The 20675-nt window shown below is 35.9% G+C and overlaps 1 protein-coding gene across 2 annotated transcripts in view; it reads right to left on the reverse strand.

Moving 5' to 3' along the window:
• Nucleotides 1–19474, reverse strand: part of LOC111048071 — an 85309-nt gene extending 65835 nt beyond the window's left edge. The window contains exons 1-3 of one of the 2 annotated variants that reach the window (XM_039435395.1): nucleotides 17518–18267; nucleotides 3537–3572; nucleotides 956–1139 (exon numbers count right to left, since the gene is read on the reverse strand). In XM_039435395.1, the coding sequence (XP_039291329.1) occupies nucleotides 956–1139; nucleotides 3537–3572; nucleotides 17518–17691 (394 nt within the window). In that variant the 5' untranslated portion in view covers nucleotides 17692–18267. Of the gene's footprint in view, nucleotides 1–955; nucleotides 1140–3536; nucleotides 3573–17517 lie in introns of both variants that reach the window. The other variant, XM_039435394.1, reaches the window with a different exon arrangement.
• Nucleotides 19475–20675: the final 1201 nt, after the last annotated feature.

Below are 20675 nucleotides of genomic sequence, written 5' to 3' on the forward strand. Positions count from 1 at the left end.
CTCGGAGTATTTTTATTGTATTTCAGTATTCACTTTTCCAGTCCTTTAAATAAGATAAAGTTGAGAAATGATGACTTTTGGTGATAAATATCTATAGGCTGTAGCAGAGACAAACAAATAGACAAAACTTACGCTTATCTTTCTCTATGGCTGTAGTCATTGAAGAGAGTAACATTCTTGAGTTTGATTTAAATGTTATTGTTTCATAATATTTTGTTATGGATATCTATATAGACATTGAAGAGACTGAGAATATTGAAATAAAGGGACATTTTCGAATTTGATTTGAGTGTCATTTTTTCATAATATTTTGTGATAGATATATCTATATAGACATTGAAGAGACTGGAATTTTTTAATTTAATTTTAATGTGATTGTTCATATTTTGTGATTCTCAGTCATTCTCAGAGCATTTTAATTTTATTTCAGAACTTAATTTCCCAGTCCTTCAATAATGCAGTAGCCTACCTAATATTATCAGGCACCTGAGATTTTCTATAGGTACTTGTTTATATATCATCATATATCACTCATATTTTGTTATTGAACATCTATAAAATTCATAGAACAATTTAATAAATTGTTATTATTCATAACTGATCACTCTCAGAATGGCTTATCTCTAGAAAATTATACATTTTTGAGAATTTATTGCGGTCACAATAGCGTAACTAGAACAGGGTATTTTATTTTCAATTTTATTTAATTGAATTTTCAATAATTTATCGGAATGAATACACTGGTAGAAGCACAAGATTCATACAAGATAGATATGTGAATTCCAGGTTGTTGAAATCAATGCAGACCTCAGAAATAGTGAGGGAGTGTGAACTCATAGTTGTTCTTTGCTCTCCTGAAATTTGGGTTTTTGTAGATATACGCTACTATGACTCTTAACCCTCAAGGAAACCTTCATTTAATTTCATCATAATAATTGATCTTGCTTCCACCTACCTCTTTCAATATCTATATTCTTACAGATATCAACCAGATTGAAAAAGGTATCAAAAAATCCCCCACTGTTGACGACTTTAAACTCAGGATAGAAGTCTTTGATAGAGCTATGTAATGTCTTTATCAGCAATTTAACAATAAATATCCTAGAAGCACTGATGAAACGACCAGTCTGTGAATCAACCTAAACAAGCAAAACAATGCATTAATGATATTTTTGTCATAGTCATTCAATCTCAACTGCTTTCCATGCATTAAATCAAGCCGGTAAACAGCTGATTGTAGAACAAATTGTAAGGCCAGCTGGGGTGGTAGATACTATAGGTTACGGTACCGTAGGTGAGCCAGAACTTAACCTTACAAGATAATATAATAATACTACCAGTTTGAAATGCTCACAGAGACTAGAACACTTGTATCGGATATGCAGCTTATTATTTGCTCAAAGTGATTGAGACAATATTCAATAAGAATATTATGTGTCGACAAACAGGTTGGCACAAGAAAATTTGTATTATTAAGTCTCATGTAACGTCTGCTTTTTTAGATAAATTTAACTGCCTGACTTAAAAACTAGTGGCCACTAAATCTATTACTTATGTTCCCTTCATATAGTTTTTGTTTGAGAGTGAAATTAATCTTTTCACTTTTAGTTCAATTCAAAGGTGGGCTAGCCCACCACTAAATTTACATTCATGATAGATTATTCGAGCAAACTGAATTGAACTTGGATTTCACTTTTTTATATCATTTAAGTTTCTAATTTTTTAGCTCCAACTATAATTTACATTGAGAAAACATTTAAAAACAGTTGAGATCAATAATTCACGTTTGTATCACAGCCATTCAAGAAAAAATCGGGAGCAAGACAGAGCATCACAAATTTTTTTCGTTTCTCCTTAACGAGTCAGCTGGCTTTTGTAATAGGCTACCAACTCAATGAGAATATTATAACTGTTCTATGAATTCGTCATTTTAGATGTGACAATCATAATAATTATCAATTATTTTGCTAGCCTATTAAATTCACGAATTGCCTTTTAATTTACCAAGATCATTATTATTACTTTCCAATTGATCACTTTTAGTCGATTCGTGACGTCAAGTTGACTGGACATATAGCCTCTGGCGGCCTATTCAAACTATTATTTATTAGCTTATTGAGACGTCCTTTTCTGAACTGTTTCCTTACAAAATAAACATATGATTCTCATTACAGCATACTGTACTATAATAAAATCATATGTTTTCTTTATCGTCGAGTATGTTTTTTAGTTTTGAAATAGGAACAGCAAAGCTGGTACAAAATACCGCCTTTTAGCGCTCCAGATATTTGTCAACCACAATCAAGAAATTCCAAATTCGGAATTTGTAAACTAGGTTATGTTTAAAGAATGCATGTAGTAACGTCAGCACAAGCAGTGGTAATATTTTCTATTTCTCAATTATTCTTCTTTAGATTATTATGACAAAAAAAGCGTACACTACTTGGACGTGAATGTCTTTTGCAGTTCTTGGATGAAATTCTTGTCTTGGCTAACGCCTCGACTAGAAACATCATTCTCGCCTGCAAAAGGCCCCTTCCCATCCTTGTTACATAAGATACTATTATCCGTGTCGTCTTGTTTAGTGAAAGTATTCTTTCCACGTGTTATGATGGGATTATTCACATTGGCCATTGCTGCTGGGTGTAGCCTAAATAATATTGTCTCATTAGAATCCTCATGAAGAATATTTTCACTGAACATAACTCTGGGACACTGATATATTGATATGGTATGTGAGAATCCAGCTTTCGACTTTACATTTTTTTTAGTATTCTCTAGTGGAGGGGCATGGGGCACGCTTGAAGACAATTAAAAGATCAAAATTTCAAATACTACTGATAACTTTTGACTGAATGATCGGATCATACTGCAGCTCATTCTTCTCAGCTTTTCCAGGAGGGTTTAAAATCACATATCATTAGACAAATTTGGTCAGATAATTGAAGATTGATCCCCGACTTTATTCATTTTTATTCAATTCAAAAATTAATATATTTCGCACAACATAATACATTATTCATATTATAATATCTCGAACAAATGAAATTTTTCGGAGCTCTTTATCCTCAACGAGTTATAACTGTTCAAGAATAAGTAAATTTCGAGGAAAATCCATTTTGTTGAATTTTAGATTCTAATCAACAATATCTTTCAATTTTCACCATTGAAAAGTATAATTATTGAGAGTGTTTCATCTCATTATTATTATTATTCTATATTTGAAACTCTAGACCAATTATTCAACCATCTCTGGCAACTCATTAAAAATAGTTGGTACAGCGTAACTAAATTCACATTAATAGTTATTGTATTCAGGCACAATGAACCTCTTACTACAGCACCTTGTCTTCACTCAAGCAAAATTTTACTTGAAGATTCATGTTTATTGAGAAAATATTATCTTTTATAATATAATAGAGGGAGAGTCATCTTACACATGTACAGAATAGGAATACATACGATACACACGATTATAAATGTGTTGGGGTGATCATAAAACATGAACAAAAAATGTAGTTAATATTATGACTTACCAATTTTGTATGTGCCAGCATACATGCTAGAGTACACTGAAAAAGAAAATATATCGAAAGTGATGCCAACTTGTGTAAGTATACATTATATATTTTGAATAATAGATTTATATAATACTTACACATACCGAAAATAAGACACATGTACATTTGGAAATAATATTGTAAACTTACATAATACAGAATAGTTTTAATATAAATAGAAATATACAATTCAATACAATACAAATAAATTTTATTTCCATTAATGTAAAAATAAACAATCTTATCAATAAAATGTACATAATATTCAAAAATACATTTTTTTGGAAATTAACATACTCAACTATGGGAAACCCATGTTCTAGAGCAGGTATAGTAGTAATAAAATTAAATTTAGAGTGGGGGTGCAAATACATTGGGTAAGTGAGCTCATATATTGTACGGAAATAGGTTTTCTATATTATGTCTTCCAGTTCTTGTGATCCAGTTTTTAATGGCGCATTTAAATTTTCTTGAGTTTTCTATTATCTTGATGTGTACAGGAAGTAAAATGTGAGATTTTCTGTAATCCAGTTTCAGCTTTACTCCATGCTATTGGCCACGATAGTGGAGTGTACCTGATAAAGGTGACCAAGGTGATAAAGGTTACTCCTCCTTTAGGAGTGTACCCCATAAAGGTGACCAGTCATTGAACTATTATGTAGTCTTTTTCTGTGAGGCCACTTTTAATATCAATAAAAATAATAATCTCAGTATCTCATTGAGTTATTTATTTTCAAATCAGTTGAAAATGGCATTAGTGTCCGAAACATGTTGTGACAATAGTTATTTGTGCAACTAGTGCGCAAAGTTCCACTTTGCTGCACCGAAAGAAACGTTTACGCACGAGCCATAGGCGAGTGCGGAATGATGGTTTCTTGAGTGCAGCAAAGAAACTTTGCGCACGTATTGCACATTAAATTTTTCCTACAGTTACCATAGAATGTGAAAAGTCAGTAATAGACGGTGAACTTGTGCTACACCAAATAAAATGTTTGTTTGTGCAAATCTTTAGTATTTTTAATGCTGATAATAAATATTGCAACCATTCCACAACAGAATTATTTCAAATTCAGTCTGAATGACAATAGAATGAATATTATAAAGTTATATGAGATTCAATTATAATAATACTTCCTCTACAAGAAGTCATCAGCAAGTGTAGAAATGGCACTTGTCTGGATAATGTATGTATTTTGAGCCATCAATGAGCCTCAAAAACATTATACTTCACCCGTGACTAACAGTTTAATATTCTCCTATCCGAAAACACAAAAGTTAGGCAGCAAAACTTTGCTTATACTTAAACGGTGCCCAGTAATTTGGTTTATTGATTAATTTGTCTATGCGATTAAAGCTGTAAGCTTATATTTCAATTTGTCTATTAATGTAAATAAATAAATAAGTTAATAGGCCCAGGACTGATCAAGGATTAGGCTAGTGATCAGCCCTGAGGACAGACTTCTAACCTGACCATTCTATGAAATTTTCATGTGTACTTTTTATTCCAGTTCCAAATATCCTCAATTTTGAGTCTGAATGATATATTATACACAATTAGTGTAAAAATATAGTTTTAGCTTGTTTTTTTTTCTTTTAAATACATTAGTAAACGTGTCAATTTGGCCTTTCTGCTTTTCTGGCCAATCGCCCAGTAGCAGCATGAAACGTATAATTGAGGTTATAGGCTTACTGCATTATTTAAATCGTGTTTAAATTATATTATATGGACATTACATTTACCTGAAATTCTGAACGTCAATCATTCAGGTCACTGTTGAGTAAACAAAACTATTTTGTGTTGTTATGTTGCAAATTTGGAGTGCGACAAAGTCTTTGCCGCACTCAAATCTACATTCCTGCACTGGGTGTGGGAATAAGGTATTTTACGTACTATAATTGATGCGGGAATGAGCACTTTTCCGGGTAACTGTAGGAAAAATAATTTGAAAGGGTACTGAGATTATTATTCTCATTAATATTGAAAGTAGCCTTAAAGAAAAAGACTACAGAATAGTTCAATGACTGGTCACCTTTATCAGGTACACTCTTGTTGCCATCTGACTGGCCTGATTTATTATTTATTTATTTACAATGCAAATGACACTAATGTAATAACATTGGTAGATAAAATAATAAGGTAGTCCTTGTGCTTTTTTTATTCCCAAATGTATAGGTGACAAAGTCCAAGATAAGGTTAGGATGACGTGTGTACAATTTTTATAAAATTTTAGTCCAAAATAAAGATGAAAAACTATAAATACTTAATTTAGATGGTTCAAGTGTTTCTCCCGAGAGACCTCGCTCAGTGGTGATGTGGGCAAGGAAACGAGGAGCAATGTCTTCCTTTATCACTAGGACTGGTCTGGCTGGATCCAGCCTCTAGGAGATCTTTTCGGGGCACGGGATATTTGGAGAGCCAGCCAGCAGAGGTGGCGAAACTCTCCCTAACTTTGACTTCAGCCCCCAACTGTCAAAGCCAACGCTCTCTTTCAAAGCACACCATTCAGCTTCCAAACCATCCTCAGGATACGAGATCTTTTGTCAGCGACCCATAACCTCTCCTTCAAATGTAAGACCTCCTGTCAACTCCCTGTACACCATTCTTGGGATAGAAAGACCACCTGCTGGCGACTTCTAACCTCTCCTTGGGACGCGAGACTTCGTGCTTCTTAGGACACTGGACCCATGTCAGGGTCCCTGTATCAGCTACCATATAGAAGGCATTGAAAAGACCGAGATCGGCAACGTTGGACTCCTATCTTCCTCCACTGCCATTATAACATGGAATTCACTATAGAAATGGAAACTCCTGTTAGAAGATAGAGCCACCTTGACACTGCTAAGTCTGCTAGTACAAGGTTCTGGCCACGACACCACACGTTAACGTCACACCACCAAGTGGACACCTGCTTTTTGCATATCTCATGAAAGATAAGAAATATAGGAAAACAACATTGCCGATCCTCTGTCTTATCAATGCCTTCTTTAGGTGGTAGCTGATACAGGTTTATTGATGTAATATTAACTGTTCTGTCACAAAGTGAATTTTGTGACAGAAGGAGAATTGTTATTTTGTATGAAATTTAACTAAGTTCATGCAAATTAATTAAAATGGAACCGTTCTAGCTGAAAGCTTAGAGGAGCCCTTTTCACTCCTTCACTGTGAAGACCCTTGTTGAAAGTTACCATAGACCTGCTAGTGAGATTCTTGTTCATTTAATTTTCTGTATTTTAGCTTAATTGTGAACCAATAATTCAAGGCAAAATAATTTATTAGATTTTTAAATTCTTTGTCAGTTAATTATTCTATAGAAAATAAAATTTAACTCCTCATTATTCAGTTAGTGAAGAAAATAATTAATTTTGATATTCCCCAAATGCTGGAGACTGGAGCCTGGACAAGCCGCCGATTATATAAATTAATTTAAAGAAACCACTACATAAGGAAAATTCACGTGAGTTATCTTTTTATTCATGGGGCCCACCCTTTGCCTTCAAAAAGTACAGTGCAGAAATTCTTCAAATCGCTCTCGTTAAATCAATGGCCATGTTGAAAAGCGCTTTGGATATCAAATTATTAGAAATTAGACTGAGATAGAATTATGATTTTGTAGTTGATTGACTGTTCTCCGCTGCCTGAACCAGGACCTTGATTGAGTCTCAAATATTGTAAATTATCTTTGATTATTTTAGTAATTTATTTTCCATTTATAGCAATTTTAAAATCTGTAGAAACGTGCATGATATCACATCATCATAGCACAAGCTTAATAATTCTGTCGACATTAAATTATTTGAAACCTGTTAATCAAATTCTCAGACTGCACTATTTTGTTAATTAATATAATTCATTATATTTCGAATTTAGTAATATTTGTCTACTAAGTTCGATTATTTCTTAAGCCCTTCAATCTTTGTGCCTGGCACGTCAGGTCTTGTTAGGAGTCGATCAAGGACGATTGTTGAAATAATTGTTCCAGATCTGGATAAAGGAACAGATTCAAATGGAAGTATTAAGTGGGGTCAGATCGAGATTGTCTATTCTCTGTCCTTACCTGCTAATACATCAGCTATTATCTGTGACCAACTTCAACTTGGTAGCGAATTTTCTACTACAGTGCAGATGCAGCCAAAGGTAATAGTTCCATACAAAAGAGCATAAAGTATGAAAAGACTCTATTCTCAAAGTATTTTCTGAACGACACTTGGTCTGTTGAACCCATCATAGTCCTTCAGAATTTATTAGAGACTCAGTCCCGTGAATTATATGCATCGAGGTTTTTGCTCGACCTGTCTGGTTTTATATACCATTTTCATCACAGGTGATAGTTTAAGGTCACTGTACCCAGTGTCTAGCGATTGCTACACTTCATCCTACATTTTTTCAAAAATATATTTTTCTTATACAATCAGTCGGAGTTGAGTTGGAGCCAGCAACCAGGATGGACGTATTTTTCGAAGCTCCGATATCTAATCGATACTCTGTGCCTATAGGTATAGGTAGTGTAGGCCTACAGTGAATTTCGACAATCGGTTTCCTGCATATTGTTCAAACTCGGTTAAACATCTTCAAAATTCGAACATTCTAGTGCTTTTTGACGAATGCAGAGAAATATTAAAAGCTATTGCTCGCCTTCAGGTTCAGTGAAACGTGAGAGGTCCCAAAGTTCACCAGAAGCTGTTGTTCAGGACTTTAAAAAACATACAGCAGGCCAGAAAAACATGGATGGAGCAGAAGTTGAAAATTTTTCATGGAATTTACAACGAAATTGACAACAATGGAGAACAAACTTTCCAGTGTCGCAACAAAGGGTGACATTGCATCCCTCAGTGCTTCGATTAGTTTGGTACTAGAAGAAAATAAAATAGTAAAAGGTGATATTAAAGTTTTGAAAGACCAAAATGAGGCCCTCATGAAGCATGTGATTGGCTTGGAGGATCGGAGCAGTTGCAGTAATTCGATTTTTCAAGGGCTTCAGTAGATCCAAGAACCACTAACTGGGTCAATATTGTCAGAGGTTTTTGTGTGGACTATTTGGGAGCAAGGGCTGACTCATGGGTGAACAGAGCGCATCCTCTTGAACCCGTTAAGAGTGGGGGACCTATTATCGCACATATACCTATGGACAGTGACTTGCAGTACATTTTAGCCAATACCAACAAGCTGAAGGGTTCCAACTATTTTGTGCATAAAGTCTATTCCTCTGAAACCAGGAATGCTAGGGCTAAGCTTTTAAAAGTTTACCGAGAAATACTTAAGCTCTCACCAAGCGAGCGTGACTTTTTGTACATGACAGACTTATTGTGGAAGGACTAGCATTCAAATGGGATGATGAGGACGGGCTGCAGTGCGGCGGTAAACCAGGCGGGAATGATTGCGGGGGATCATCGGAGACCGAGTCGACGATCTACTCAAGAGTTTGGAGGAACGTGATGGAGAGCAACGGGGTGATGACGCAAAGCAGTGATGTGTATCCATCAGCCGGACTGTACAAAATTAATGCGAATTAGGTATTATAGTTTACAATGTGGCAGGTTTGCGAGGTAAGCCATATAATGATTTATTTAATTTTTTAAAGATATTTGACTGTTTTGTCCTCTTAGAAACGTTTGTAGAGGAGGGTGGCCAGAGAGAATTTGAGGCATATGTGAAGGGTTTCAAAGTTCATTGGGATTTCGCAACCAGGTTGTCACGGTATGGTAGAGCCAAAAAAAGAAAGTTGATATGTTTTCAAGAAAACTGTGACTTTATGGCTTTGAGAAAAGAGGGTAACACAGAAATCATAGAAATAAATAATAACGATAGGATAATATTTATCACACCTGTATACTCGAGTGAAGGGTCAGAAGAGGAATGGGGGAGGAATTACAATCCACTGTAGGATTTCCTTGTAGCATGGGAGGATACCAGTAACCTGATAGTAATGGGAGATTTGAATGGGAGGATAGGTAGATCCCAGTCTATCCCACTGGAAGTCCTCCAAAATTAAAATAAATTTAAATGTGTTAGAAACTCCAAGGATGAATTAAGTAATCGTAGAGGAGAAAAATCATAGAATTATGTGAGGAATTTAATTTTGCTATCCTGAACGGCAGGGCTCCAGGTGACTCACAGGGGGAATTTACTTATATAAGTAGTAGAGGAGCTTCAGTAGTTGATTTATGCTGCATCTCAGTAGCGTGCTTGGATTCAGTTAAAAATTTTAGTGTTATATCTGAATGCTTCTCCGATCATATGCCCATCTGTCTCATACTAAAGAATTCCGAAAGAATTGATAATTACAATGTTTTTCCACTGCTACCGAAATTATACTGGAGGGAGTCAAAGGAACACAAGTATAAGTTACGATTAGTGGCGAATAGCTCGCAGCTGAATACTTTACCACGAGAGCCCGGAATTGCGATGACTGTACTGAAAAATCTTATCTACAAATCAACAAGTCAAAATCCGGCAAATACATAAAAGGCTAAACAATTCGAAAAAACAATTTTGGTTCGATAAGGATTGTGAGAAAAGCAGATCAAACATGTTTTCTCTGCTGAATATATTCAGGAGGACTGGGTCTAGTCTAGTAAGAATAAGTGAAATGAATGCATCCAAAGAATATAAATTATTATGCAGAAAGAAGAGGATTGAACACATGAAGTACGTAGAATCGAAACTAAAAACGGTTAGAGGCTCAAATTCATTTTGGGAACTAATTAATAATTTTAGAGGTAAGCACTCAGCGAATATTGATTCTAGTATCGAAGCAGAGATTTGGGTTAGGTATTTTCAACAATTATTATTGTGTTCACCCATTAGGATTTCCGAGCAAACAAGCTATGCGGCGCCTTCAGTTGAAGATTACCAATTAGATAAGATAATTGAAATGAATGAACTCGACTGCGCTTTAAAAAACCTCCGCGGAAATAAGGCACTCAGATACGACAGAATACCGGCAGAATTTTATAAAAATTCGCCTACTGAGTACAGGGAACTACTACGTACCTTTTTCAACAATATCTTAGACAGCGAATCAGTGCCTACAGCATTTGTTAGATCAATTATATTTCCACTCCACAAAAAAAGGTGACAACATGGATGTTGCTAATTACAGAGTGATTTCATTTGTCAACTCAGCAGCTGAGATTTTTTCAGGATATTTTTGAGAAGAATGGAAAAATGGGTAGAAGGTGGGAATGTATTGGAGGAGAATCAGGTGGGTTTCAGGAGGGGCTATTCGACTGTAGATGATGTGTTTGTTCTGCATAGGATAATTCATTATAAGCTGAGCATTGAAAAGAAAAAAACTTATTGCTTCTTTATCGATTACAAAAACGCATTCAATCTTGTGGATAGAGAGGCTCTATTCTATAAACTACACGGTTTGGGTCTTTCAAATAAATGCGTTCGTTTGATAAGAAACTTGTATAATGATACAAATGCAGTGATTTGGTGTAATAGAGGTATAACACGTGGTTTTAATATCGAGAGTGGCTTAAGACAGGGCTGCCTGTTATCTCCTTTATTATTCCTGCTGTTTATTCATGACATATGTGAGTCTATAGGGGGATGCTTCACAATAGATGGATTCAGAATCAATAGTCTACAATATGCAGATGACTTGGTAATATTCTCAGACAGTGCTACAATGCTACAAATAATGATAAATGAGCTGTGGAACTACGGCATACGCTGGAATCTTACGCTGAATATGGCAAAATCTAAGGTAATGGTGTTTCGAAGAGGTGGAAGATTGGGTAGAAATGAGAAGTGGTATTATAGAGAAGACAAATTAAAAGTAGTAAACGAATATAAGAAACGAATATAATACCTTGGAATAACATTTACCTCTGCCTTGTCTATGCGTTCGCATTTCAAAAATAAGGTGACTGCAGCCAAATATGGTATCAACAGTGTTTGGCGACAGCTTATTTTAAATGACAAGGTACCAATTTCATCGAAGTGGCATGTATTTAATGTGAAAAGTAGAGCTGTTGTCACATATGCCGCGGAGATGTGGGGGTATATTGAATCGGAGGAACTTGAACGTTTTGGACGGTTTTTCATGAAAAGATTGCTCTCCCTGCCAAGGAATACTCCTGACTATGTGTTATACTTGGAATCAGGGGTGGATAAAATGTGGTTGACTACCTTATGCCAGCATTTTAATTATATACTGAAAACTTTGGCCATGCCCGCCGAAAGATTCCCACGAATTATTTCGGAAATTTTTATTAGAAAGAAATGTGGCTGGTATAAGCATTGGCTACAGTTGTGTCGGAAGTATGAGGTAGATTGGCCGGATTCATTGGAACAAAGAGATAGGTGGGTTAAGATAGGTCAGCTCCTGATTGATAAGATACGGGAAAAATTTAGGAGCGAATGGATAGGCAGAGCTAACTTGGCTCACTTCCACTCAGTGTACGCAGCTTTAAATAAAGATGAGACTTTAATAAGAGATTACATCAATGATAGTAATAAACACAAACAGCACTTCATTAGTATTATTTTCAAAACTAGAGGAGCCCTATTACCACTCAACTTCAGGCTGGAAAGACAGGAAGGTACTTATAGATGCTCCATGTGTAATAGTAATGAGTACGAGGATATATTTCATTTTGTAGGTACATGTAAAATTTTGGCAGAAATAAGAAAAAAATGGTTTAATCAATGGATATTGGAAAGGACAGAGGTGATAGAGTATTTAAATTGTAAAAGTTGGAGGAATCTAGTGAGATATGTGAAAGCTGCATTAAAGTACAGAGAGGAAATGATAAATGCATTCAATTACTGATTTATACCAGAAAAATAAGTTGTAGAATTGCGAATATCAATTCAGAATAGGAAATTAGGTATTATTTTGATTTCATGCTTTCGATAATATTATAACGCAAGCCTTGCCACATTGTTTGTTTGCTTCTCATTTCTGTTGAGATTAGACTTGGGATAATCTGGTTATGAACTTAACAGCAGAGTATTGATTGGAGAGGCTTTTTAAATATTTTGGTCGTTTTATCTTTGCCTGGGAGAAATTTTAGCAAATTATCTTACCAGTTGTGAGGGACCAGTAAAAGGTGCATATACTGGGTTCCTTCACTGCTGCTTTAGGAAAGTAACTGCATGAATTAATTTTGATTTTATTTTCGTCACTGTTTATTGATGTCTATTACTGGTTGTTCAGCTTCATGTTTGACAGGGCCCGTCTGGATGTGGAGTCTGGCCGCCGGTTTGGCACTATTTGTAGTGGACTTTACAATTTTTTTTGGTGTCTTTTGTTGCAAAATTTCACAAGTATTCCACCTTGTTTTCTTAGATATCTTGATTATTCCAAATTTGTTGATTATGTTCAGATTGATTTGTCTTAACTATTATGAAATCGAAATTTGTTGCTAGTCCACTTGGTTATTTGAAAATTGTGAACTTGGTTATTTTGCTTGTTCCTCTTGATGTTTATGGCTAGTTCTTTGAAATTGACAGGCTAAGACTCTCCAGGTAGCTGACCGCTTCCTCCTTACTCAGCCGGTACACCCACGACACTCTGGGATCGGTCTCTTGTTCCGTGGTGTCTGTCTTGTGATCTCCCTGATCCTCCTCATACTCTTGGGGTGTAGACTCCTATCCCCGTTCTGACATCATGCACTGAGGTTTACCTAACCTTTGCTCACGATCTATTTAGGCGCCAGATGTCTTAGCTCCACGTTTGGAGACATCAGTTCTATAAGGATTCCCTATTCCACCCCCTAGGCTACCTAATAATTGCAAAGTATTGCTACAACGCGGACTAGCTACAGCTGGGTATGGGTCGGGGTCAGTGTCCTTACTGACTTGTGGAGATACCGGACCTACACTTCTCCCCCTATCCTGATCCTTTACCCTCTGTCTCTGTCGGGAGGTATTGAGCTTGAAGGAAAGAGTGTGTGCCCTTGCCATTGCTGGCCAATTCTGCCCTCGGCTCTTGGAATTCAGGTTGGGTGTTAGGGAGGATTGAGGTAACCCTAACCCAGAATCTGGATCCGGATGTCAGATCCCTACAAATAATTATATTAATAAAGGTATATCTGAACCAACTGAGAATTGACAGCAAGCAAAGCTGTACCTGCAAGTCCGGGATAAAGGTTGTAGGTAGAGGAATTTGGGGTGGAGTCCAACATGGAATGATATGGAATTTTGTTAGGATTTTTGCAATTTGTGACTGCGAGCTGTCTGTGTGCAGACTGAACCTGCACACCCGGTATTAGATTAATATGATTGGAAAGGTGTAGGCGGTATAAGGTATGGGATATAGTGTATATAGTTTGAGGTATGAAGAATATTTTATCGGGCCTGGGGAATAGAGATTAATAGAATTATTCCTCCCTAGGAGTGGGGGCTTGTTCAATAACTTGCAATCTAAAAATCTCGATATAGCTCTCAGCAAGCTGGACCTGCTAGCTAAATACAGTATATCAATTTCAATTTTATGGTAATTAAAGTTTAGAGGACAAGGTTTTAGGTGTTGGATTTCTGAATCGTGAGCCTGCAGCTGCAAAAGGATTTTCAGCAATTCTGAAACTGCTAAACTGGATTTCCGCGCTGATCTGGTGAATGCGTGCCAGTTATCAAGGGCTTATCTGTGACTACCTTGAGGGTACTCTCAATCGTCCAAAACGCTTTTAAATTAATAGTCAGTATGTCGACTATTATGAGAAGATAGGGAAGGATATACAAGGATTCTCCTAAGCTTCTCGCTGGTCTGTGGACCATGATGGAGTCGATCTCTAGTCTGTAACTGAGATCTTGTTCTAAACAAGGTTTCCTAAACCTCTTGCTGGTCTGAAGACCGAGACGGAGTTGATCTCTAGTCTGTAACTGAGATCCTGAGCTGAACAGGGTAGAACAAATTAAGAGAAAGAAAGGAAAGGATGTCGCAGTCTGGGGACTTCAACAAGGAAGTTCTCAAGCTGTACCTGAGAGCTAGAAGGATTTTTGAATAGGGAAAGTTGAGAGAAAGGATGCCACAGTCTAGAAACTTCAGCAAGGAAGTCCTCAAGCTGTACCAAAGAGCTAGAAGGATTTTAGAATAGGGGAAGTTGAGAGAAAGGAAGAGGAATGAAGTCACAGTCTGGGGACTTCGACAAGGGAGTTCTCAAGCTGTACCTGAGAGCTAGAAGCGTCGAAGTCTGTGACTTCAACAAGGACGTTCTCAAGCTGGACCTGAAAGAAGGGAGCATCACAGTCTAGAAACTTCAGCAAAGAAGTCCTCAAGCTGTACCTGAGAGCTAGAAGGATTTTAGGATAGGGGAAGTTAAGAGAAAGGAAGAGGAATGACATCACAGTCTGGGGACTTCGACGAGGAAGTTCTCAAGCTGTACCTGAGAGCTGGAAGCATCACAGACTGGGGACTTCAACAAGGAAGTTCTCAAGATGTACCTGACAGCTAGAAGGATTTCAGAATAGGGAAAGTTAAGAGAAAGAACGAGAAAGGACGTCGCAGTCTGGGTACTTTGACAAGGGAGTTCTCAAGCTGTACCTGAGAGCTAGAAGGATTTTAGAGTAGGGAAAGTTAAGAGAGAGAAAGAGAAAGGATGCCGCAGTCCAGAAACTTTGGCAAGGAAGCCCTTAAGCTGTACCTGAGAGCTAGAAGGATTTTAGAATAGGGAAAGTTGAGAGAAAGAAAGAGAAAGGATGCTGCAGTCTAAAAATTTCTGTAAGGAAGTCCTCAAGCTGTACCTGAAAGCTAGAAGGATTCTAGTATAGGGAAAGTTAAGTAAAAGAAATAGAAAGGATGTCGCAGTCTAAATGACTTCGACCAGGACGAACTCAAGCTGCACCTGATTTCTGTAGGGAAAGGACAGGATTTTTCCTACTAGGAATTACAGCAAATCTGAATTTGCTAAATAAAGTTAAAAAAATCTGGTGTGGCGCACTCACACAACTTTCCTTGCCATTATGAAAATTGATCAACTGATGCTAGTGTTCCCGCAAATATCAAATCATCTATTCTAAGATCTGAGACAGCTGGTGATAGGACAATAGTGCTGCAGACACACTTAGTCTGCTATCTCTTCAAAGTGAATGATTTAATAGAATCAACAGTTGCCAACAGTTTGCAATTGAATATTCTTATTTTCTTGCATTTCGAGCTCATTTTAAAATTCAGGTGGAAATGTTACTGAACATCAATTGTAGAGATTTTCATGCTAAATCTTTTCCACTTATTTTTTTTCCAAACTGTATCTGAAGCCTGATGATTGGGAATCTAAAATCAAACTTTGCATAGGTGAGGCGGTGCTTCTGAAATTTTTACAGATATGGGACTCGTGACGGTCGATAGAGCTTATCAATGACTTTTTTAGGTATGAATTTGATCGAAATCGTTGGAGCTTTTTTTGGAAAAATCGCAAAAAACCCTGTTTCTGACAACATTTTTGCCATTTCAGCCGCCATCTTGAATTGCATTTGATCGAAATTGTTCATGTCGGATCCTTACAGTGTAAGGACCTCAAGTTCCAAATTTCAAGTCATTCCGTTGATTGGGAGATGAGATATTGTGTACACAGATGCACATACACTCATACACACACACACACACACACACACACACACACACACACACACACACACACACACACACACACACACACACACACACACACACACACACACACACACACACACACACACACACACACACACACACACATACAGACCAATACCCAAAAACTACTTTTTGGACTCAGGGGATCTTGAAACGTATAGAAATTCAGAAATTTGGGTACCTTAATTTTTTTCGGAAAGCAATACTTTCCTTACCCATGGTAATAGGGCAAGGAAAGTAATACAGGACCACTCAATGGTATGGAATCAAAACAAGGAAAATTCACTCTTTAAAATTAAGATTACCTTATTACAGAAGAGGAGATGCATACAAGTGACCAGTACTAACATACAGTTACCTGGATCACTACAGAACCAAATATGGAGAATAGAGAACAGATCCCCACTTCCCGTATAAAACTCAAAAATGTCATGAAACGACAAGTCGAGACTTATAAATGAAGTACTCAAAAATAATTGGCAATAATCCGCAAACTATGCAGAACTCACCATGATCAAACCGAATAGGGCCTAGTTGAATTTCCCACTCAACTATTTGTAGCACAAACTTAAGATCCCTTACAGGTTTTAGAACCAAGGATAACTTGTTCATCCCCAGTGATATGAATTTAGGAAAAATAACCGACAAGAGAGAAAATCCCCAAGGTAGTTCTATCTTCGAGTTGTCCAGAACTCGTCCCACAATATTCTAAATTAACACACAAAAATAGAATAATTCCCCTAGAAATAAACTAGTACCAATGTGATGAATATCGCAAGGATAGGAGATTCGTGACCCGTTCACATGCTCAACCACCAAACAAATAACTCTCTCCCAGGTCTCCTTGAAGCAGTACAGGGTCACTGAAAGTTAGGAGGCTGGGGGAAAAGAGATTGCCGACCAATAGGTGTCTCAGGAGACAATCATGCGACAGTCATGTGACAGGGTTTGATTCAGATAACTTAATGTTAAGGGTGCAACTAATGATGACAATGCTACTAATTACTATAATAAATAATGCCAGTAAACAATCTTTCTATTCCAGAAATTTCATGAAGAACGATACTGACCCAACTCGGTAGCAGCTTATCGTTTTGATGATATGGGTCCTGCTGCTGCAATACTAGATACGAGAACGCTCAGACTAGTAAACAAGATCTGGAAATTTCTGGTTATGATGAATCTGTTGATGATTGTCGCTTGTTGAACCTGTTGCTGAGGTTGATGGCGATGGTGATGATGTACATACACAACTACAAGTCCAACAAAATATATATGGAAGTCGACTGTATTCTTATCCTAAAATGGAATAAATTTGCTAAATTTTATACTGGACGATGGTTCTCCATTCATCACAAAAATTCACTTTGTGACAATAACTATAAAACACTCACCTTTACAGAGGCTGAGATTTGGTCAGGTAGAGAAAAATTGCTCAGACTGTTAAAATCATCTGGAAAAAGAAGGAATATTTTGTTAGGCATTGAATTGTAAAGATTGTATAGAAATTGGCCATTTTTTGGGTATTGAAATATGGGCTTGAGTACACTCAACATAACATTTTCCATTTTTCGACCGAATTTGACTTATGATGCATGATTTTGGACCGCCTTGACGAGACGAGAAGAATGAAGTGTAGTACGATGAAATCTGAGCACTGTGTCAAAAGTTATAAGTGTAATTTTGATTCTTGAGGTGTTCTTGAGCGAGCCTCTCCACTAGGAAATACTTGTAACTAATTAAATTTTGATCAGCAACAAAATCGCTAATTAAAAAAATTTTATAGGTCTTGAGCAAACAGCTGCTCTGTTATATCCAGGTGCAATAGCAACAAATGAAAGATTAGATAATAATGGGTATCATGGCTAAAATTAGAACAGCCAAATAGAAAAGAATTTTTATTTGCTATTTATTATATTATATAAAGTATTGGAATTTTGAGGTTAGGCTATAATACCTACTGGTCAGCAACCAGTGTTATTAAGCAGTGTAATTTGAAATCTAGCCAGACACCGTGGCAAATTTTGTTGTAAACAAATAGTATTCAACTAGAGGATTTGGTAAGCACATGGCAACTTGTGGAGGAAGAAAAAACTTATAAAATTCAAAAATATTTATCATTTGTAATGAGCATGAACAAAATACAAAAAATAAATAAAAATATTAAGGAAGTAGGCGCATGGATACATTTACAAATCTTTCATGAACCAATCAAATTACAGTAGTTAATGGGCGGCAATAACGAGCTGATTCAAATTTATCTATAGATATTTATATAAATGATAAGAATTTATAAGTTATCACTACTCAGTTTATGTATCGGATATGGTCTGAGTAATTGTAAAATATAATACCTAAGATATAGATAATAACTTAGCAGATTGGCATGGACTATTTGATCTTTTTAATGGCGTAGTAACTGAATATTTAAATATATGCAAATTTGTAAGTTGGAAGTAGGATTGTGGAAAATAGGGGTACAACAGAGCCCACTTGCCTGCCAGACGCTGCCATGGAATGCCACTAAATTTTTATAGAGCACAAGTCCCTTTAAGTTTATTGTATGTTTTGAAAGACCTGAAGTTTAAATTCATAAATTAATTTGTATAAGACTTAGTGATGCTATATTAAAGCGAAAGTTATTCAAATATTAATTCATTCCCTTGGAGAAGACGACTTCAGCCACCTGAAAATCCAGGATGATAGAAAATCCGGATCACCACCATCATCTTGTGAAGTTCAGCATGTGAGTGATAATTGTCAAAATATATAAATTTAGGGCGCCCTCAGTGCTCCGAGTGAAATAAGAATATAAAAAGCTAGCTCGTCTAGAGGTTATAAATATCGAATTAATATAAAACTTGCGCAAGTCTTAAAAAGGTACAAAAAAGCATATTTTATTGGATAAGAATTGTATCAAATTTATATGTCTAAAGATGCACAGATTAAAGGAGTATTTGAATTTAATACTATAATGTATATGTGCTCACTCAATCATTAATTTTATTAGCGAATTATAAAGATATAAATGTAGCTCTTGTTCACTGGATAAATTGATTTATCTAATTACACCAGGGGCCAAACCTTAAGCCCTGAGATATATACTGAGATCTATACATATTAATATATTTGAGATTCATGATTTATCAATTGATTATTTTCATGATTTTTGGAAAGAAGATATATAGTGAGATTTTTAAATTGACAAGCAGCAGCAAGTCAATATCTGAGCTGCATGAAATAAATGCATATGGTTAATGATTTAAAAGCACATGGTAAAGTTTCATGCTAAAGAACTAGTGAGCCAATCTGTGATATTTTCCTTTTGATATATTTGTTCTTATTTTTATCATTTTTTGCTTGTTGCTCTTTATATTTCTATATTTATTTATTCGTTGATATTTTTCTGTGTAATATACTTGTGTCAATTTTTCATGGTGTATCCTTTATTTGCTGCCCTACTTCCATGCATGACCAATCTCATATTTATTTATCGAGTTACCAGTATTGAAGTATTAAGAAAATTACCATCCGACTTTATTCTTCACCGAATAAGTTGGTTTAGACAGCGATATTTAGCATTGATAATCAAATCTTTGGAAATAACACGTTCCAGAGATTTATATAAATTGTCCAAGAGCAGTGAACTGCTGGAGATCCTGGGCGAGCCAGTAAGAGTTTTGTCTAATTTATATTATAAGAACCACAACCAGATATACATAATTTTTTACTCATGCTTTACTGACTGCAGCCAAGCCAGGCAAACCGTTATTGACAGAAATAACGTCATATACTGAAATGGAGTGCATGTACCGGGTGATTCTCATAGAACATGATATCATGAACTCATGTCATTATGTGAAATATCAATGTGAGGACAATGTAGTTGGTGATGATGGTTGAAGCTGAAAATTCGTTGTTTTTCACAATACAAGGAGCATTGTTGTCAGGTGTACCTGGAAATCTTTATAAGATAAAGCACTCTATCTGGTTTCAGATTGTAGAGCACAAAAATACGCCCAGAGGGATTTCGAATTATACTTATGAAAGGTAAACAATTGGAAGATATTGTTGATCAAAAACTAAAATTCATCAAAATTGATTTTTTCTTCAAATTTCACTCATTTCTGGAAAACCATAACTCAGTACTTATCAGGGATAAAGAGTTCTAAATGATCCCATTCTATTCAGAATTTTATAATCTGAAAAAAAGGCTGAAGCAAATTTTTCTGTCCAATCACGAGATTTGGCAGAAATAGCTGTAAACTGGAAAATGAGCCGAAAATATGAGGTTTTTGGGCCACCCTGTATCTAGCACAAAGAAATTTTGCATGAAGAAATTGGTTCTGGACTTCTCTTATGTATCCAAATAATATATTAAAAAATCAGAACTACAATATAAATTGCATGCACCAATGTATAATAGTGACTGGACTAACTGTCAAACATAGGTACCTTTCATTCCTAAAATCATACTGAATCAAATTTCAGAACTGAATACTTCTCACTGAACTTTTTTTAAATTTTAGTAAACATAAATATCCCATCTATA

This window comes from Nilaparvata lugens, chromosome 9, assembly GCF_014356525.2.
Source record: "Nilaparvata lugens isolate BPH chromosome 9, ASM1435652v1, whole genome shotgun sequence".
Taxonomy (NCBI): Eukaryota; Metazoa; Arthropoda; class Insecta; order Hemiptera; family Delphacidae; genus Nilaparvata; species Nilaparvata lugens.